Genomic DNA, 19,684 nt, shown 5'->3' on the forward strand with positions numbered 1-19,684 from the left:
GTTCCCCCTTTGGATAAAGCGGGTACCTATCAGGAGGCCGCACAATCCAGCGTGGACGACCCATCCAGGAAGGATATCCCGGTGCCTGATTCAGACGCCAGGGAAACCAGTAACTGAGATGGGTGCTTCGGACCAGGCCTCTGCCGTTCCTTCTGTGACTTCAGGCCTACCGCCAGCCAGATGCCTGCTAGGCCTACCAAGAAGAAACAAAAGAGGCATATTGTGCCTACCCCGGAAGCCCTGCCCAACTGGCAGGCCTTCACCCAGAGCCTCTACAACGCCTTCCTGGCCCTTGGGCCTACTGAAGACTTTCCTTTGGCTGCTCCACCGCTTCTCAGCCCAAGGCCTCTTCTGCCTGAGACAGCACCTAGCCACCCTGTTGAGGAAATGTCGGATTCCTCAGATGATTCCTTATCCAACTCTATACAGATTTCTTCCCCTCTGGGGTATGGATCCCTGGAAAAAGCCTCTGCAGAACCTGATTCACCTGTGGAAGACCTTACCTTCGGGGACACAGTCAGCCTTATGGAAGAACATTTTAAATGGGATTTTTCAGACATGTCTGAGGTCCGAAAAAGATTCTATGACCTGATCCAGATGTAATCTCCTAACCCGGCTCCTATTCCACCTGTCCAGCCTGTTTTTTTTTATGCTTTTGCTGCAGCATGCTTGAATCCAGATTCCCAGCCACCTGCCCCTAGAAGGGCAGACAGATTATACAGGGTACCTGATGCAGAGAATTTCCATTTCTATTGCTACTGATAGGGCAGTTAAGCTTCTCCCTATTACCTCTGTCCTGCCTGCAGATAGACAGCAAGGCCATGGAGAAGTGGGGGATGAAGATTTACACTTCTGCTTCCCTATCTTTTAGGCTACGAATTACCAGTCACACATGGCCAAATACTTATTGGTTCTACTAGACAAAGCCTCTAAAGATCTCAATGATATCACTGACTGTGCTGCAAAGGCATCCCTGTCTTCCTTGCTTGGGCTCATCTCTCAAGTTAATAAACACTCTCAGGTGTGCTTATGATGCAGCTGAGGCCTCTGCTAGGTCAGCTGCATCTGCTTCTGTGTTGAGGAGATGCTCCTGGCTGCATCTGCAGCACCTCCCGGATGACTTCAAGACCAAACTCTTGGATGCACCCTTGGATCACTCTACCCTTTTTGGCACTAAAGTGGCTGACCTTTTCAAGTCACCCCAACAAAAAGGGAAAGAACTCCAAGACTTTAAAGCATCTCCTTGTCTTTCCATTCCCTAAGTTCCAGAGAAACTACCTGGCTAAGACAATTCATAAGGAAAACTTCTAGGGCCTTTGCCCCCTCCAGGTCTAGAAGACTCCACAGGAGACAATCGACTCGGCCTAGGACTCCTCGGACAACTGCTCAGAGACCTCCCTTTCCAGAAAGGGCAGGCAGTGTCTGAATGCCTGCCTCCCACCATACCTCTATCTTCTTGTCTCTCACTGCCTCCCTGCATGGGCCATAGTCACATCTCACAAATACGTTTTGATAATCCTGAAGGAGGGTTACTTTATGTCTTGGATCTCTCTCTCCTCCCCCAAGACTACCTATCCCTCTTCCACCCCCCTCTCGAGTCCTTCCTACCTGAGGTCCTCAACAAGCTGCTACTCCAAGGCACCATAGAACTAGTCGTCCCCACCCCACCCCCCCGGCTCGTGGGAAAGACTTCAGTTCCAGAATCTTTCTGGTCCCCAGGAAGGAGGGACCATGGAAACCCATCCGAGATCTCTCCCATCTCAACCTCTTCTTGAAGGTCCCCTCCTTCAAGATGATAAAACTTCCCATCCTCTTCCCCCTCCTCCTTTCTCAGGCCTTCATGGTGACCCTGGACATCAAGGGCACATACCTGCACATTCCCATAAAACCGTCCTCCAGGAAATTCATTAGATTTAAAGCAGGCTCCTGTCATTTTCAATTCTGTGCCTTGCCTTTTGGACTCTACGTGGCACCAAGGGTATTTACAAAATGCTTAGTCCCAGTCATTGCTTACTGCGGGAAAGGGGAATGCAAATTTTCCCATACCTAGACTGCCTTCTCATTCAAGCAGCAGACCAACAAACTCTCCTCGCCCACACACAGGAGCTTCTGTTCCTGCTGCTGTCTCTAGGGTTCCTCCTAAACTTCCCCAAATCCAAACTAAATCCTCCACAAGACATTGTCTTCCTATGATTCAGAATCAGGACAAGACCTCAATATGGTCTTCCTACCAGAGGAAAAAGTACTTTCCGTGAGCCACCACCTACAGTCTGCCCTGCTCTCATCCATCCTGACTGCGTGGGAATTTGTCAGACTCCTTGGGTACATGGCAGCCACCATTCCCATGCTACCCCTGTCAAGGCTCCACATGAGGAAAATGCAGTAGTATTTGCGCTCGGTATGGACCCAGCACTCACCCCTTCAACTCCAGGATCCCACTTCTCCCCTGCTTCCACCAAGAACTGAAGTGGTGGCTGGCCCAGGTTGCCCAAAACCCGGGCCTCCCTCTACAAATGCCCTCCCCTTCCCAAGTCATGCACACAGACGCGTCTGATCTGGGCTGGGGGGGGGGGGGCGACTCTGGACACAAGGGCGGTGCAAAATGTTCATGTTTCACTGTTGCAGTCATTACACTTGGGTTATCCTGCTGGCAGGCTACCCTCAGTCGGCTTGAATTCCAAAGTCCTGGTCCAGCATCAGTTGCTGTCACCTCTTCCCTGATGTCAGTGCGCCAGAGGTATACAAGATGCAGCCAACGCCATTTTCTTCAGTCTTTCTTGCCGCACGGTGCCCAAAGCAAAAGCAGTTCGCAAGTGCCAGTCGGCCGCCTCCTCTGAGATTTTCGAAATTGAATTTAAGAACCGAAGTCTTCAATAAAGCCAAGTACCCCATTGGGGAAACTTTTTCTTGCTCCAGACCGATGTCAAGTAAAAGTTAACAATTGTATTTCTTGTGGGAAGCAAATACCTCATAAGGATTTTCACTCTTACTGTATTCCTTGCCTAGACCCTGACCACGACGTTGCTAGTTGTCGGTTTTGTGCTAGATTCAACCAACGCACTATTAAGCATCTGTTTGATTTTTCTTTATATTACTTTGGCCGAAGGTTTAACTACTTAATGCCGTCGGAACAACCGATGACCGCAATCCATAAAAAATGCAAAGACAAAGAAAAGGACAGGCATCCGAGGTCCAAAACCAACGACGAAGCCTCTTCTTGGCCAGTCGCCGAGTCTCAGTGAGGCGCTTTAGCAGCCCCTAACACCCGCTACCTCAGAACCACAGACCGTCTCTGACTCCCACGTGGAGACAACTAGGCCTCTGGAAACTCAAGGTATTGGGCCTATGGAAACTATTCCCTCAGATGGGTCCAGAGCCGCTGAGCAAACATCGGCTTCTGAGGGTGTTTTCAGATCTTCACAGCTTACTATCAATTCCACTTCAGCAGCCAAGGCAAAGTCTAAAACACCATTAAAGACAAAGAAACAAGTACAGCATTCTCCTGGACAGTCATCCATGCCAAAGAAACAGATGCTCAACATGGCCAAGGACCTAATTACTTTGATCAGGGGTTCCCATCCCTGATAAAAGGCCTAGGCAAGACACCGACTATGACTCCTCTAACCAGGTTTCTATTTCCTCCGATTCCTCTTCAGAACAGGGATATTCTCTTCCTCCCTATGAGGACTCTGATGCTGAAAAATCTATCCCTTCAGCCTCTCCTCCTGAGGATTACTCTTTTGGGGAAACCCTGCCCACCATGAGGGAGCATTTTCATTGGGAGAGCCAGAATTATTCAGAATCCAAGAAAAGGCTCAGAGACTTTCTTTTACTGCCTCATCACAGGCCCCTTGCTATCCCCCCGTACTAGATATTGTTGATGTTTTTTCTGAATGTAGTTTGTCTCCTGATTCTTTACCCCCAGCATCAGTCAAGCAAGATAGGTACTACAGGGTCCCAGACTCTCATACATTTCTTTATAAAAACCCTGCTGCTGACCCAGAAACAATTTCTCAGGGTCCCAAGGGGGTCTAGGCTTCCACTGCAAAAAACCCGGTTCTCTCTGATAGGGATTCTAGAGCACTGGATAGATGGGGGGAAAAAGTTTACACTTCTGCTACTTTAGCTGTAAGGGCTTTAAACTGCCAGTTTCACATGCTTAAATATCAACAATACCTAATGTCTTTGCTAAAACAGAAAATGCTTACAAGCTCAGAATGTCCTGCCAATAAGGAAATGCAGGATTTATTGCATGCAGCTGAACAAGTGGGAAAGCATACTCTGCAGTCTGATTTTGATTCAGTAGAGGCTTCTTGCAGAGCCGCTATTACAGGCTCTGTCATTCGAAGGCATGATTGGTTAAAAGAACAAAGTTTACCAGATCATGTTAAAGCAAAATTATTGGATGCTCCATTACAGCATGATACTTTGTTTGGTGTTAAGGCACAAGAGGTGTTAAAGAAAATGGAGGATAAAGCTAAATCAATGCAGATAGTAAAGGATTTTTTACAGGTTCAGCCACCTAGATTTAGCAGGAACCGGCCTTCTAAAAATTCGTCCTTTCCAGTGTCAGGCCACAATGAGGCAGATACAGACGCCCAATAGGCAGATCTCGGCCCCAAGGCTCATACAGACCTAAACAATGGGGTGCTTCAGCCCCCTAAGGCGGAGAAGACAAATCACATCCTTATAGGAAGCAGTCTCAATGACTTTCCTTTACAAAAGCCAAGCACTTGCCTTTTGATAGCACCCTTAGGGGGAAAACTAGCACTTTTCTCACAAAACTGGCACATGATCACCCAGGACAAATGGGTACTGAATATTGTTTCTCAGGGTTACAGGTTCCACTTTCACACCCTACCAAGGTCAGATGGTATGCCAGACCTGCCACCAAACCAATGGGCAGAGGCACAAAAACAAATTTTTGCTCTCATGGACATGAGAGCTATTCAAAACATACCACAGCAAGAACAGGGGCAAGGATTTTACTCAAGACTTTTCTTGGTACCCAGAAAGGACAAAGCCTGGAGACCAGTACTGGACCTGTCAGTTCTAAATACTTTCCTGGATGTTCCAAAATTCAAAATGCTGACACTGCAACAACTTCTACCCATGCTGGGCAAGAAGGCTTGGCTAGTTACTTTGGACCTCAGAGAGGCATACCTGCGTGTCCCAATCAGACAATCTTGCAGAAGATACCTCAGATTCATAGCTGGCTCAATGGATTACCAATTCTCTGCACTGCCCTTTGGCTCATCTACTGCGCCCAGGGTCTTCACAAAATGCCTGGCACCAGTAATTGCATTTTGCAGACAAAAAGGAATTCAAATATATCCCTACTTGGACGACTGCCTTATTCAAGCAGAGAGCAAGGACATTCTACTAAAGCATCTGGCATTTGTAAAGGAATTACTAATTTGCCTAGGGTACACAGTAAATGAAAATAAATCAAAACTAACTGCTCAGATGGCTTATCTCATGCCAGACAAACAAAGGCAACTGACTCATTACTTTCAAATGATGGCAACAAAGACCCAGCTACCTGCAAGAAAAATTCTGCAGGCTTTGGACTTCATGGCATCTTGCATCCTGCTAATTCCATATGCTAGACTGCATATGAGGAAGCTACAATGGTACCTAAAAAGTGTTTGGACTCAACATTGCCACAGCTTGGAAACAATAATAACTCTTATTCCCTGCCTGCAACATGAGTTTCGATGGTGGTCTCTGGCCTGTCACCACAACAAGGGACAGCCTTTCACTTTACCCACAGCCAGGCAGACACTAACAGATGCATCAGATTATGACTGGGGGGCACACATGGCAGGAAAATGTATTCAGGGCACGTGGCCCATGGACCAATTGCATCTTCACATCAATCAAAAAGAGATGCTAGCTGTACAGAATGCCCTGACAGCCTTCAAAGATCTACTACATCCAGGACAACTATTACTAAAGACGGACAATACTTCAGTCATGTGGTACATAAACAAGCAAGGGGGCACACATTCCTATCCCCTGTGCAGGCAAGCCATGACTTTATGTAACACAACACTGACCCGTGAAGTACATCTGCAGGCACAATTCCTGCCAGGAAAGAAAAATACTCTGGCAGACAAACTAAGCAGAAACCTCATGGACCCTCACGAGTGGAAACAAAATCCACAGGTCTTCCGCATGATAACCAGGAAATGGGGATGCCTAGACATAGATCTATTTGCCTCGCCTCACAACTACCAACTACAGAGATTCTGCACAAGGACTTATCGCTCACAAGCATGGAAAGTGGATGCTCTGTCTTTCAGCTGGAAAACCCTAACAGTGTATGCCTTTCCACCACTGCCGCCTCTTCCCACGGTGCTCCTAAAAGTCAGACAACAGAAGCCAAAAATGATTTTAATTGCACCAGACTGGCCACGCTAGCACTGGTACCCAATCCTAAAGAGCTTGTCTCAAGGCCCAGCCTGGACTTTACCTCTAATTCCTCATCATCTGACTCAACAAAACAATTAAATCCTGCACAGTAAACTCAGAACCTTAAATTTGGCTGCATGGCGGATAATATAGCCATGCAGAACACACACCTCTCTAAAGCTGTTATGGATGTCATTTTGGAAGCCAGGAGGCCCAGCACTAGGAAATCTTATGCAGAAAAATGGAAGAGATTATGTTCTTGGAACCAGGCGCAAGGATTTGAACCACTTGTTCCAAATATTCCTCAGATTTTACAGTACCTAACTGAGATGCTGGACAAAGGCTTATCCTTCTTGTCAATTAAAATCCATGCCTCTGCCATTTCAGCTCATTACAATATGGAACCTCCTATTTTCTCTCATCCACTGCTAAAACAGTACCCCAGAGGGGCAAAAAACATAAGACCCCCAAGGAGATCACCAATACCTACATGGGACCTCAACTTTGTCTTAGAAAAGCCCACACAATCTCCTTTTGAGCCAGCCAATACAGCTGACATAAAATTCTTATCATGGAAAACTGCTGTGCTCCTAGCAATAACCTCAGCAAGAAGAGTCTCAGAGTTACAGGCATTAATGGCAGTGGAACCTTTTATCATTTTTCATCCGGACAGGGTTTCTCTAAGGACAAACCCAACATTTATGCAAAAGGTAGTATCCAGTGTGGCTCTTCACCAAACCATTCACTTGCCAATATTTTATCCAAATCCCCAGAATAAAGGGTAGAGACTTCTACACTCTGGACATACACAGGCAGCTACGCTTCTACTTGGACAAAACAAAAGCTTCCAGAAAAACTGAGCAACTGTTTTGTAGCATATGCTGCCAGATCACATTGAAATGCTATTTCAAAGCAAACTATTTCAAAATGGATAGGACGCTATATTAGTTTCTGCTATGCACGCCATGGCAAGTCAGTGCCTAAGAATATTATGCCACATTCTACCAGGGCAGCAGCCACTTCAGCAGCCTTTCTCAGAGTACCACCAACCAAGGAAATTTTGGAGGCTGCAACTTGGAGTTCAGTGCACACTTTTCCCAAGCATTATCACTTACCTCTTTACTCTAAATCCAGAGCAGGCTTTGCCACTGCAGTTCTACAGGGCCTCATAGCCACTCCTAATCCTATTTAGACCCAGCCGCCCTACCTCAGCTTTGGGATTCAACTCAAGTGTAATGACTGCAACAGTGAAACACGATGAACATAGTACAGTTGTGTACCTACCATAAATGTAGATGTTCGAGTGTATTCACTGTTGCAGTCCAGGTTACCCACCCTCCATCCCCCTTTCTTTGCTGGGACTTATCTATACGTCTCTATCCTATACAACCTATGTGGGTGTATTTGCTTGTAGATGAAGTTATTGTTTTTATTTTACTGTATGTTTTTATAAGCAATATGTATTGCCTACCTTCTTGGGGGCACCTGACATCTGAGGCAAGAAAAACTGAAGAAAATGGCGTCGGCTGCATCTTATATACTCCTGGCGAACTGATGTCAGGGAAGATGTGACAGCAACCGATGCCGGACCAGGACTTTGGAATTCAGGCCGACTGAGGTTAGCCTGCAAGCAGGATAACCCAAGTGTAATGACTGCAATAGTGAATACACTCGAACATCTATATTTATGGTAGGTTCACAACTGTACTGTTTGTGGTCAGACAAACAAACACTGGCGCATCCACATCAAGGAAATGTCAGCCATTCTTTTTACCCCACAGGCCTTCCAGCCTTTCCTCAGACAGGGCTTCCTGAGGATCTTTACAGGTAACACCACAGTGATGTGGTACTTGAACAAGCAAGGATGGATGAAGTCCTACCTCCTCTGCAGGCTAGCTCTACAGGTGTGGGATCTGGCTATTTCCCAGGGGATCTCCCTCCAGCAGCCTACATCCCATCCCAACACAATTGTCAGGCAGACTCCCTAAGCAGGACCACCTCAGACAGTCACAAATGGATGCTGTCGAGATGTTTTCCTAGATCTGATCCACAGGTGGGGTATTCCACAGATTGACCTGTTCGCCTCTTCCACAAATGGGCAACTCCAGAGCTACTGCTCCAGAACTCCTGACCCGAAGGCTTTGCAAACAGATGCCTTCCTAATGTCTTGGAAGGGGAGATTCCTGTACACTCCCCCTTCCCTCTGATCCAGCGAGTCCTACTGAAAATTCAGCAGGACTCACCAAAAATCTTGTTGTTTGCTCCCTAGTAGCCAAGACAGCAGTGGTTCTCCCTACTTCATCTCTCCAAGGGCAATCACTACAATTTACCCCCCTCAGTGGATCTACTCGCACAGCACAAGGGGACACAGATTCACCCACAGTGGAGATCCCTGTATCTCTCCCTGTGGCCGATAGGATTCTGATTCCCTTCAGACACCTGTACAACAAGGGCATGCTCTCAGTCCTGCAGGAGGCCAGGAAACCCAACACAGGGAAATCTTCTCTCAAAATGGAGAAGGTTTTCCATCTGGTGTCCCAAAAGACAGGTGGAGCCGTTGTACAGCAACCTCCCTCTGATTGTCCTACCTGTGTGAACTCCTGAAGACAGACTTGTCTAACTCCTCCTTAAAAGCACACCTGTCTGCCATTTCTGCCTGCTTGCCTTTGGAACATCCGCTAACTTCCAGCTAAGCTATTTCTAAAGGGTGTTTTACACTTAAGACCCCTCAGAATACTGACGACTCCTGCCTGGGACCTTAACTATGTCCTAGAAAAACTTATTCTGCCACCCTTCGAACCAGCTGACAAGGCTGACTTGAAGTTTTGCACTTGGAAGACAGTACTACTAGTAGCCCTGACCTTGGCCAAGAGGGTCTCGGAGCTTCAAGCCCTTATGGCTACCCCCACCCTTCCTAGTTTTCCATATGGACATGGTCACCCTCAGGATTAATCCTTCCTTCACCCCCAAGGTGGTCAATGACCTTTCCCTGAATCAGGCTATTCGTCTACCCACCACCTTTCCTAACCCTCAGGGAGACGGTCCTACACACCCTGGATGTCCACAGGCAACTTCAATTCTATTTGCATAAGACCAAACCTCTACACAAATCAGAGCAGCTGTTTGTTTCCTTCCACCCCAGGGCTGTGAGGAAAGCTGCGGAAAAACACCCCTTTCCCTCTTGGATTGCTAGAGCCATTTCCTTTTGTTACACACACTATGGGAAGACCCTGTCAGGCAATGTCAGAGCCCATCCCACAAGAGCCTTGGCTTCTTCTGGAGCCTTTTTCAAATGCCTAGACATCAACTGCATTCTGGAAACAGCTTACCTGGTCATCTGTGCACACCTTCACCAGACACTAAGTTGGATCACATCTCCAGGGCCAGGGCAGGATTTGCCAGGAAATATCCTGCATGGGTTCCTGGAGTCCTCATCCAGACCACCTCCCAGCCAGCAGTGAGCTTTTGTACTCACCCACTAATGAATACTGCAACATTGGAATATTAAGACATAGGAAAGTTGTGTAAAATCTTACTATAACCATAGATGTCTTTCTCTTCCATGTTGCAGTATTCCTTCCCTCCCTCCATCCCCGTCTAATCCTTGCACTTGCTCTCCTCGTCTTCTCTACAGGCTAAGCCATCAGGACTGGCTCTGTCTGGGGCTTCCTTGGTTCTGAGGGCCGGTGCGCACAGACTTCATATTTATGGCCCACATACCTGCCAACACATTAGATGCCCGACACACCATCTGGGACTAGAAAAACTTTGGAAACCTGGCCGGACAAGCTGATCGGAAGAAGGGTATACCCACTAGTGAATAATGCAATATGGAAGAGGACATTTATGGTTATGGTAAGATTTTACACAACTGTCCTTTCTTCCAGGGCTATGGCCAATTGGCCACTGGTACTGTGTTGAGGAGGTTTGCATGGCTGCGTTATTAGAACCTCCCAGATGTTAAAAATGAGATTTTAAATTTCACCTTAAGGAGAGATTGTGTTTGGTCCATCTCCTACAGATATGATCAAAGTGTGATGAAAAGGGCAGAGCTGATCCAGGAAATCTCTACGAATTTTCAGCTCTCCTTTTCTAAATTTTCTAAAGGATTTTTCTTTCTCCTCATCCAACTCATCCAGTTTTGACAAAAAGTAGAACAAACAGACTCAAGAAAATGTAGGTAAACAAATGTTAAAGAAATGGCAAGGGGGTTCCAAAAACAAGTCTTGAACCTCCCAAAACCAAGGATAGTTTGATTCAAGAGACTTTGTGACCCTCCTCCCACCCTGGCCCCTTTTTTCTTCCAGAAAGTCTGAATCTATTTTTCTGTTTGGCAACAGATAATTTTAGAAAAACTGGTTCTGAAAATCATTCATCAATAATACAGATGGCATTGGGAGGAAATTCCTTCTTTCTTGGTCATTCCTCATCCTCCAGACTTCCTTGTTTCCATCTGTTCTTCATCACATACTATTCCAAGGAGTGATAGAACCAGTTCTTTTGTTGCAAGTGAGGAAAGGATTTTTCATTTTAGGATGTACCTAGTGCCAAAAATGAAAATGTTTGGAAACCAGTTCTAGAACTTTCCTAAACCTGTTTGTGATAGTGCCCAAATTCATGATGATGCCACTTCACATCCTGTTACCTGTTCTTACTCTTTCAATTTTCCTGGTAACACTAGACTTAAAAGATGCCCATCGTATCCCTGTTCATCCAGACTTCAAATATTTCTTAAAGTTTTGTATGTCTGGATTACATTATTATTTGTCTGCCTTACCTTTCGGACTGTCCACTGCCACCAGGTATATATACAAAGTCATAACTTATTGCAGGCTAAAGAGTATCCACATTTTTCTATTTTTGGACATGATGTTTATATTTGCGAAATCTTTTCCAAAGTGTTGGGAATCTCTGTCTGGTGAGAGAACTCTTACACGAGCAGGGATTCGAAGAGAACATTCAAAAGTCTTTCTTGACAACTTCGCAGGAAAAATGTATCTGTATCTAGATCTGTTTCTAAGGTTTTCCACTCAGACTTCAGACATTGCAGGGGAATGTTCCAGGATTTTAGGTCTCATATCTATGATTCTCATGATACCTTTGCAAGGCTTCATGTGAGTAAGATAGTGTGTATCTGAAATTTCTCTGGTCCCAGCACCAACACCCTTTATCTATTCATATCCCACTGCTGGGGTTTGTCAGAAGAGAAATAATTTGGTAGAGACAATATGTCCTTAAATTCAGGTCTCCCCTTCTCCTTCCCTGCTGCAAAGCAGTCAATCACCACAGATGCCTCTGACTTTGTATGTGGAGCAGTTTCAGGGGGGCAAAAGTGCAGGTGGTGTGGGACACCAAGGACAGATTCAAGTACATAACTATCCAGGAGGTGCTTGTCCTGATCAAGGCACAAAACTCTTTGAACCATCTTTGGTCCCCAGGACCTCTTCACGTTGTTACAGAAAATACCATAGTCATGTTGTGCATCAACAAGCAAGGAGGAACCATATCATACCACCTTTGCAGCCTAGCCAATGTTAACTTGGGTTGGGTTATAGCTTTATAGCACAGTCTGAATCTACAGGCAATCCTACATGTTAGTGTAAAATTGTATGGTATACAAGTTGAGTATGACCAAGGCAGAATGGAAACTAGATCATGGGGTATTCCAAGATTTGATCCTTTTGTGGAGACTTCATCAAGTAGATGATTTTTACCTCGTCTCTGAACAATCAACTGGCAAGATTCTGTCCAGGACTCTATGAGAAAAGGCGTGGGAGACAGATGCCTTTCCTTTTCCGTGGACAGAAATGTTCTTGTATGCTTTTTCACCCTTTCCACTAATATCCAGAGTATTTCTGAGGGTTCAGAAAGAACCTTCCAAGATCATGGTGGTGGATCCATTCTGACCCATTTAACAAATCCACCAGAGCCGCGAGAGATTTGAACCTCAACACAGAAATAAATAGGACGTGCTGGAGGGACAGATTCAAAACCCGGAGGCTCCCTACACTCTGGAACAGAATCCCAGTCCATGGTAGGCAGAGCCCCTCACTGACTCTCTTCAAGAGAAATCTTGATGAGTGGATGGGAGATCGTAGGTTTACTCCGGGGGTCATTTCTGTGTCACTACTAGGCAGAGGCACAGTAAACTAAACCCTAAATGGGCATTGTATTCTCATTCCAAGGGGTGGCGAAAGCCACACACACTCGGGATGGGCTTATAAATGCCCTAGGGCAGATAGCCTAGTATGAACCTATGAGCAGTGGTCCTGCCTTCTTTTGGAAATGACTGCTGATGCAGTCCTTTTTAAGGTGTAGATGCAATTAGGACTCATTCCGTCCGCTTTGAGCCCTCGACCTGAAGCTACTGGCTCCTTTACACTGGTTTCCTCCTCTGCAAGGTCATTGGAGCCAGTTGTCTTTCCTTATTTAAAATTAGAGCCAGGTAGACCCCAGAACCCTTTGACATCTGCACCTGTGGAGCTCGATGGGCTGAAGTCTGTTGTATATAGCCTGTCTTGGATCCAGTAACCCTCTAGTTGAACCAGATTGAGAGAGACAAATCAAGTCTGTTATTATGGTAAGCACATCACTTTTGTTTATTTGTATACTGAAAATTATTTTATTACATTGTGATGTAACCCTGCCTAAGCTTGTAAGTGATCATTGTTTGATCAGAATTCTATCCTGGTAAACAAATTAAAATAAATTAAAATGAATTAATAAAGGTGAGTCATGAAGTGACCTCCATTCTCAGTTTTATTTTTTTAAAGGACATTATTTCATCAAAGAAAATGGGAAGGTATTTGGGCTGGAGCATAGTCTTGTATCCAGAAAAAACATTGCTTGTATAGGGTTGCTTTGTTGCTATCAGTCTACAAGCTTAATTGTTTAAGATCTTAGGGCCTGTAACAATGACATGCTGTCATTAAACTTTAATTGTAGGCTGCCCAGGAAGATTAGACTTGGTACATTATCTTAATTATTTGTTCGTCCTTGGCGTAGGAATTTGAACAAAAGCTATGAAACTGAATTTTGTTTTTATTTAATTTATAAGACAGTATATATTTTGTTGTTAGTGGTACACTAGCATAACATATAAAACATTATATGTTTCAAGTAGTGTTTTAGTGTTGGACTTTACTTATGAACTAATTTTATGTGTTCATCTTTGTCAAGAGATGGTATAGAGTTTGCTTTCAAAGATCCCAGTCCACAGGGTGAGGGGCATCCTCCATTGAACTTGCCGTTCCTCGATATTCTAAGTGAGTTTTCTTCTAAACTTCTGCGACAAGATAAAAGGACTGTGTAAGTATAAAGTCCTTCATTATTTATTAGCATTACACATTTAGTGCAAAGTGTTGTTTTATTTTTAATGTTTTTTGTTAGCTTTATCTGTGGAGACAACTTAAATAAGTTTTAAAAATTGTGAAGATTAAAAATACATTAATGCTTTTAATTAAGACTTCATAGATGGCACATGTACATGTGACCGTTTTAACCTGTTAACTGCCGACTGTGTGTCTGTATGTGGAACTGTCTGCTGTCAAGGTTTTAGGGTTTTTCGCATACAATGGACACAAAGTGGTTGATATTTGGGATGTGTACGTGTGTTTAAATAGATGTAATGATATTTTTTCTTTTAAATTGTCCTAGTTTACTGGTCTAGAAATGTAGCTGTTTAAATATTGATTTGTGCCATTGGCATGGAAGTATAATATCTTGACAGCTACCCAGATGACCCAAGTTTCACTAGCAGCCTGAGTGCTTGATGGAGCTGCTTTAACGAGAAGAAAAAGTTTTAAGCCTGTTCACCTTTCTCCCCAGGAGGGGACCATGCTCAGGACAATACTCCCCAATGTCAAATCCCTAGAGGAGACTTTGAATCATATGGGAGCTCTTGTCTGCAAGTATGGCATGGCAAGTTGATCAGATCACACACAGATGTGACTGTAGTGGAAAGTCCCATTGTATGCCCATCCCTTCAAGGCCAGTGCGTATGTCCAGGGAAGTAAGGCATTAAAAAGAAAATCCTGATCATCCTTGCAGATTACTGATGTACTTCTTGTCCCCAGGGAGCAAATAAGCTAAATTATTTTCTTGGGAGAACAGATGGGTCAGAAGGCCAGCTGAGGCAGAAGTAAGCTTCATGGTCTAAGGAGGATCAAAGCAAAAACAATTTTAAGGCAGTAAAGAGAAAATTCTGATCCTCCTCTCAGATAATAGCTGTATACCTTTGCCGACAGGAATCAAGCTGTAGGGAACTCTGTTTTGGAGGAGCAAGTGAATGTTTGGAGCAAGCAGGGATAAGCTGCATAGTCAGAGGAGGGCCAGAGCAGCAGTGCAAAAAAAAAACAAATTCTTGAATGAGGAATGTTGAGATTTGCACTTTGGGGTGTTGTCCCTGTGCGTGTGTGGCAGGTGAGGCATCAATATAGGTTGAAAGTTAGTTAGTATATTTGAGGATGAGTTTTGTTGAGTTGTTTTTTTTTTTTTTTTTCCACAGTAACTTTCTTTGAATGGCACTTGATTTTCATAGCCAGTAGGAAAGAGAGCATGAGCTTTGAATGTGTCGATAGCCAATGCTTGGCTTGACCCCTACTGTCATCAGTACATGAAGGGGACAGTACTTAAGCTTTGTCCATTTTTTTTCCACAACTTGTAGAGCTTGAACTGTAATTCATATCTTCATCTTTTTAGTAGGAAAACCCTTCTACAGTTTTCAGGCTTCAGTCATTGTCCGGGATGTTTGTGTGTAGAATGCCTTCACCTTTACAGGGTGTGCTGGCAAATAATTCTTAATTGGTCTGGGTCAGAAGTATAAAAAGTAGAACAAAGATGCAATGGAGACAATGAAAATCCGGTGCATCCAGACAGTCATGTCATACAATCAAGAGAGCAAAAGTACATATAAAATTGAATATGCAAACATACTGATTGTGGGGCCAGTCTTCTGCACAATCCATTCAGAAGGTTTCACTCCCTGCATCCACTAGTTAATGTTATTATCTTCCAAGCAGTTCATTGCAAAGAAGGAAGGGGATATTCCACTAATAGAGTAACCACAATGTGTGTGCAACACAATATCATTTTACAGGACTAACAAAATAATGAAATGTCAAAGCAAGTCAAAACTCAAACTGAATGCTGCATTTAGTAGGACTGCATATACTTGAAATTGCTTTTCCATTAAAAATGTTCTACCATACTGTCAGCCATTTCAGATTGATGTTTCAGACTACTGTTTTCTTTGTATTTTACTGTCTGAAGACACTTGTTAAGAGGAGAGGTGGGTTGTGGGCAGGCCTTATCCTAAAGTCATTTCCTGCAGTTTTTTTTTTTTTTTTACTTTAATTGTTTTGTTTACTTTTCTATGCACAATCCAAGCTTTTGCAAACTGTTTAGTTGTCTTTCCCATGTTTTTACATTTCTTCTGTTTGTAGTTGCAAGAAGGACTGTTCCCGAAATGTAGGTGTGGCACGCGATGAACAAAATTTACACATTGTAAAGTCATCTCACTGCCACTTCATACCAAATTCAGCAAACTTCAAAATCCAACTATTCAAACACCTGTCCACTAAATGGAAATGTACCTGCCTTCACCCAACCTAATCCAAGGGGGTTCTCGCTCTGGTTCCCAAGCTCTACAACTCTCATAGTTATCTTCCAATGAGCCTATCTAAGCTCTCAACAATTTCTATAGCTTCTCTCTAAGCTCTCACCTCCTTACAGCTACCCTTACACAGCCCAACCTTGTAAATAGCATTCTACTATTGATGTGCGTATGTAAAGCGTATTTACATTTTCTTAAAAGGTTTGTATCTAAACTGTTTCCCTCAAATGAAACTGTGTGAGCCCCACCTTCAAGCTTAATGAATTTAACTTTGCATGATATTGAATGCATTTATGAGTAACTTTTCTACATAAGATCTTTAATATTAACTGTCATTTGTATCTAAATTGAATAATGCATCTTGGAGCTTTTCTCCCCGGGCCTCCACTGAAAATGGGTCAATTTGGCCCAGTGAACTTCCCCGGTAATCAAATTGCAAATAAATAAAAATAAATAAATATGTCTAAATATCAGAAGTATAACTGATTAAAACATATGACCTAAATGCCAGTATAGCTTTATACTCTCCTGATTTTCTCATCCTGACCGAAACCTGGCTCAAACCTCACATCAAAAGTGAGGAAATACTTCCAACAGGTTATAACATTCTTCGAGTAGATAGACTATGTATGAAAAGGGAGTGGTGTGGTTCTAATGTTTAAACACCACCTCAACATGCAGATCCTTAACACATCTGCCCCATGCATTGGAAATGAAGAAATTCTATATGCCAACCTCAAACTACTAAACCCAAATAAAACAGTCAACATCATAGGATGCTACTTCCCACCTGGCCAAAACATCCCACCCTTGGAAAACCTCCTGAACTGGGCTAACCATTCCCTACCACAGAAAACCATAATCCTAAGGTGATTTTAATATCAACTGGCTGTGTCTTGTCATGGTTTCTCCCAACTGATAGTCGCCTACCTGGATAATTAAAAACTCTAACATACTGCTCTCGACTGGATATTAGTCAGTAAAGACCCTCACTTGTAGTTAGCTGGCTGTCTGCCAGACAGCTTCAAGTGACCACACTTCCAACATTCCTTCTGAGACACCATTTAAATTGTGCTAAACCCATCATCTGTAGGCAAATCTGAAATAGGGTAAACTTTAACCCTGTCTCCTTTATCTCATCCCTTCAGAAGTGTGATTGGACACCACTAAAGTAACTCAGTCTTGATGAAGCCGTCCACTTCCTCAGTAGCACCTTCCTTAAACACACATGCCCCCATATGAAATGCCTGCATCAAAACATATTACTCCTCTTGGCTACAAAAAAGCACCCGGTCACTAATGAAAGTCAGAGATGAGGCCTGGGAGCACTGGCGCTTAACAAAACCCCCGTCCTCTAGACAGTCATTCCTAGAGTTGCACAATAAAGTCAAAAAACAAATAGAAGAATATAAAACCCAATGTCAGTCTGCCCTAAACTCCTCCCATCACAGCCCTAAGCAGTTTTGGTCCACAAAACTCCATTCTCCACTCAGGTAAATTAGGCACTCCCCCTTCCTCCAGCAGTATTGCTGACTCATTCAGAAAACAGTTTACTGAAACGATTCTGTCTTTGACTAAACAACACAACCCTCTACCACCCTCCCTTCATCAAAACCAAATACTATGCCCACAATCTTTTCTTTTTCATCAGTATCTGCCTCCTATATATATATATATATATATATATATATATATATATATATATATATATATATATATATATATATAGAGAGAGAGAGAGAACTCAGCACAGCTCCTCGTGGTGTCCAGCAGAGTTCCTAGAGCAGCAGAGACAAGAAAAGACAAACTTTCCAGATTCTAAGTATTTTTTTCTGCATTTTCGACTTTTTAAGCCTTTCGACTACTATTTCTGCCTGTTTTATTCTGTTATTACCTGTTTTTACTGTTTTTAATAGCTTGAATTGTTTGTTGCACTTGCTTGTTTAAGTTTTGCTTAAAAGTTAAACAACAGGCTAATACACTCAAGTGTACTATCTTTTGATAGCAATTAGTCGAAAAACACAGCATTTATTGTATTTTCTGCCTATCTGAATTAAAAACTTGAAAAAAAAAAAAAATACTCTTGTTTTCCATACTTTCCTAATAGTTTGTTCCAGTGATCAGATTTTGCTGGTCCCTGGGCTTTGTCTTGGTTCCTGTGTTTCTCCATTTTCCTTGTTTGGTCAAGGGGAAGTTTCTTTACTCACCAGTGAGGGTGGGGAGTACTGAGCTGCCTGTTTGTCCTCAGAGGAGTGGTTTAAAGCAGTAACTTGTAGTTTATTGGCCATTTTGGGTCATTTCCTGTCTTTTCCAGCCCCTGCTATAAAGCACGCTTTGGCGGGCTTTTCTGGCTATAGAGAACTCAGCACAGCTCCTCGTGGTGTCCAGCAGAGTTCCTAGAGCAGCAGAGACCAGAAAAGACAAACTTTCCAGATTCTAAGTATTTTTTTCTGCATTTTCGACTTTTTAAGCCTTTCGACTACTATTTCTGCCTGTTTTATTCTGTTATTACCTGTTTTTACTGTTTTTAATAGCTTGAATTGTTTGTTGCACTTGCTTGTTTAAGTTTTGCTTAAAAGTTAAACAACAGGCTAATACACTCAAGTGTACTAGCTTTTGATAGCAATTAGTCGAAAAACACAGCATTTATTGTATTTTCTGCCTATTTGAAAAAAAACTTGAAAAAAAAAAAATACTCTTGTTTTCCATACTTTCCTAATAGTTTGTTCCAGTGATCAGATTTTGCTGATCCCTGGGCTTTGTCTTGGTTCCTGTGTTTCTCCATTTTCCTTGTTTGGTCAAGGGGAAGTTTCTTTACTCACCAGTGAGGGTGGGGAGTACTGAGCTGCCTGTTTGTCCTCGGAGGAGTGGTTTAAAGCAGTAACTTGTAGTTTATTGGCCGTTTTGGGTCATTTCCTGTCTTTTCCGGCCCCCTGCTATAAAGCACGCTTTGGCGGGCTTTAGCGCGGAGTTGCTACAGGAGCACACAAGAGCAGTGGCGGTTAATCAAGGTTAAACTATTTGGGCTGCCTAAATTCCACTCTTCAAATTTTCCCTTAAAACAGCCTTCCTTGAACTGTACTGCTGATCAAACCAAGCGTATTCTATATCTAGAAAGTTCAGCTCTACTTGATTCTTAAGTAGACTATTCTTTATCTGTAAAGACTAGCACTTGCTCCTAAAGTATTTTTTTACTTTGATATAGCACTTTTATTATACATAGTACCCCACTAGCCAAAATCCCTTTTCGATCACCCACATCCCCCGGAGTCTTTTCAAAGTCCTTGTCTATTCCTTCTAGTATGTCGAGGGATCAGTTGCTAGTGTCCTCTCCTGCTCAGCTGGTGAATCTGGGAATATTGAGGCAATGTTATAATTGCCTCATGTACACGGACAACCCTTTCCTTCTTCCACAAAACACAAATACATGCGAGAGATGCAACTATATAGCCAAACTGGAGGCTGAGCTCTCTCAACACAGGACTGGCAAGACCAGACAGGAGGAGAAGGTAACCTCACACACCACAAACCCAGTCTCACATAGTACTATCAATACTTCAAATCATACACATAAATACACAAAGACATACTCGGAGGCTCTGATCAAAAATCTCCCAAAACAGCAGAGGCCACCAAAGCAGACACCCAAACATCTGC

General features: G+C 43.4%; 1 protein-coding gene across 2 annotated transcripts in view; it reads left to right on the forward strand.

The window, feature by feature from the left end:
* Nucleotides 1–19,684, forward strand: part of STAG2 (stromal antigen 2) — a 3,222,550-nt gene that overhangs the window by 2,723,447 nt on the left and 479,419 nt on the right. For both annotated transcript variants that reach the window (XM_044057319.1, XM_044057321.1), the window contains exon 27: nt 13,594–13,722. In XM_044057319.1, the coding sequence (XP_043913254.1) occupies nt 13,594–13,722 (129 nt within the window). The remainder of the gene's footprint in view (nt 1–13,593; nt 13,723–19,684) is intronic.

The sequence above is a fragment of the Protopterus annectens genome, chromosome 15.part0 (assembly GCF_019279795.1).
Source record: "Protopterus annectens isolate FY-2018-M chromosome 15.part0, PAN1.0, whole genome shotgun sequence".
Classification (NCBI taxonomy): Eukaryota; Metazoa; Chordata; order Ceratodontiformes; family Protopteridae; genus Protopterus; species Protopterus annectens.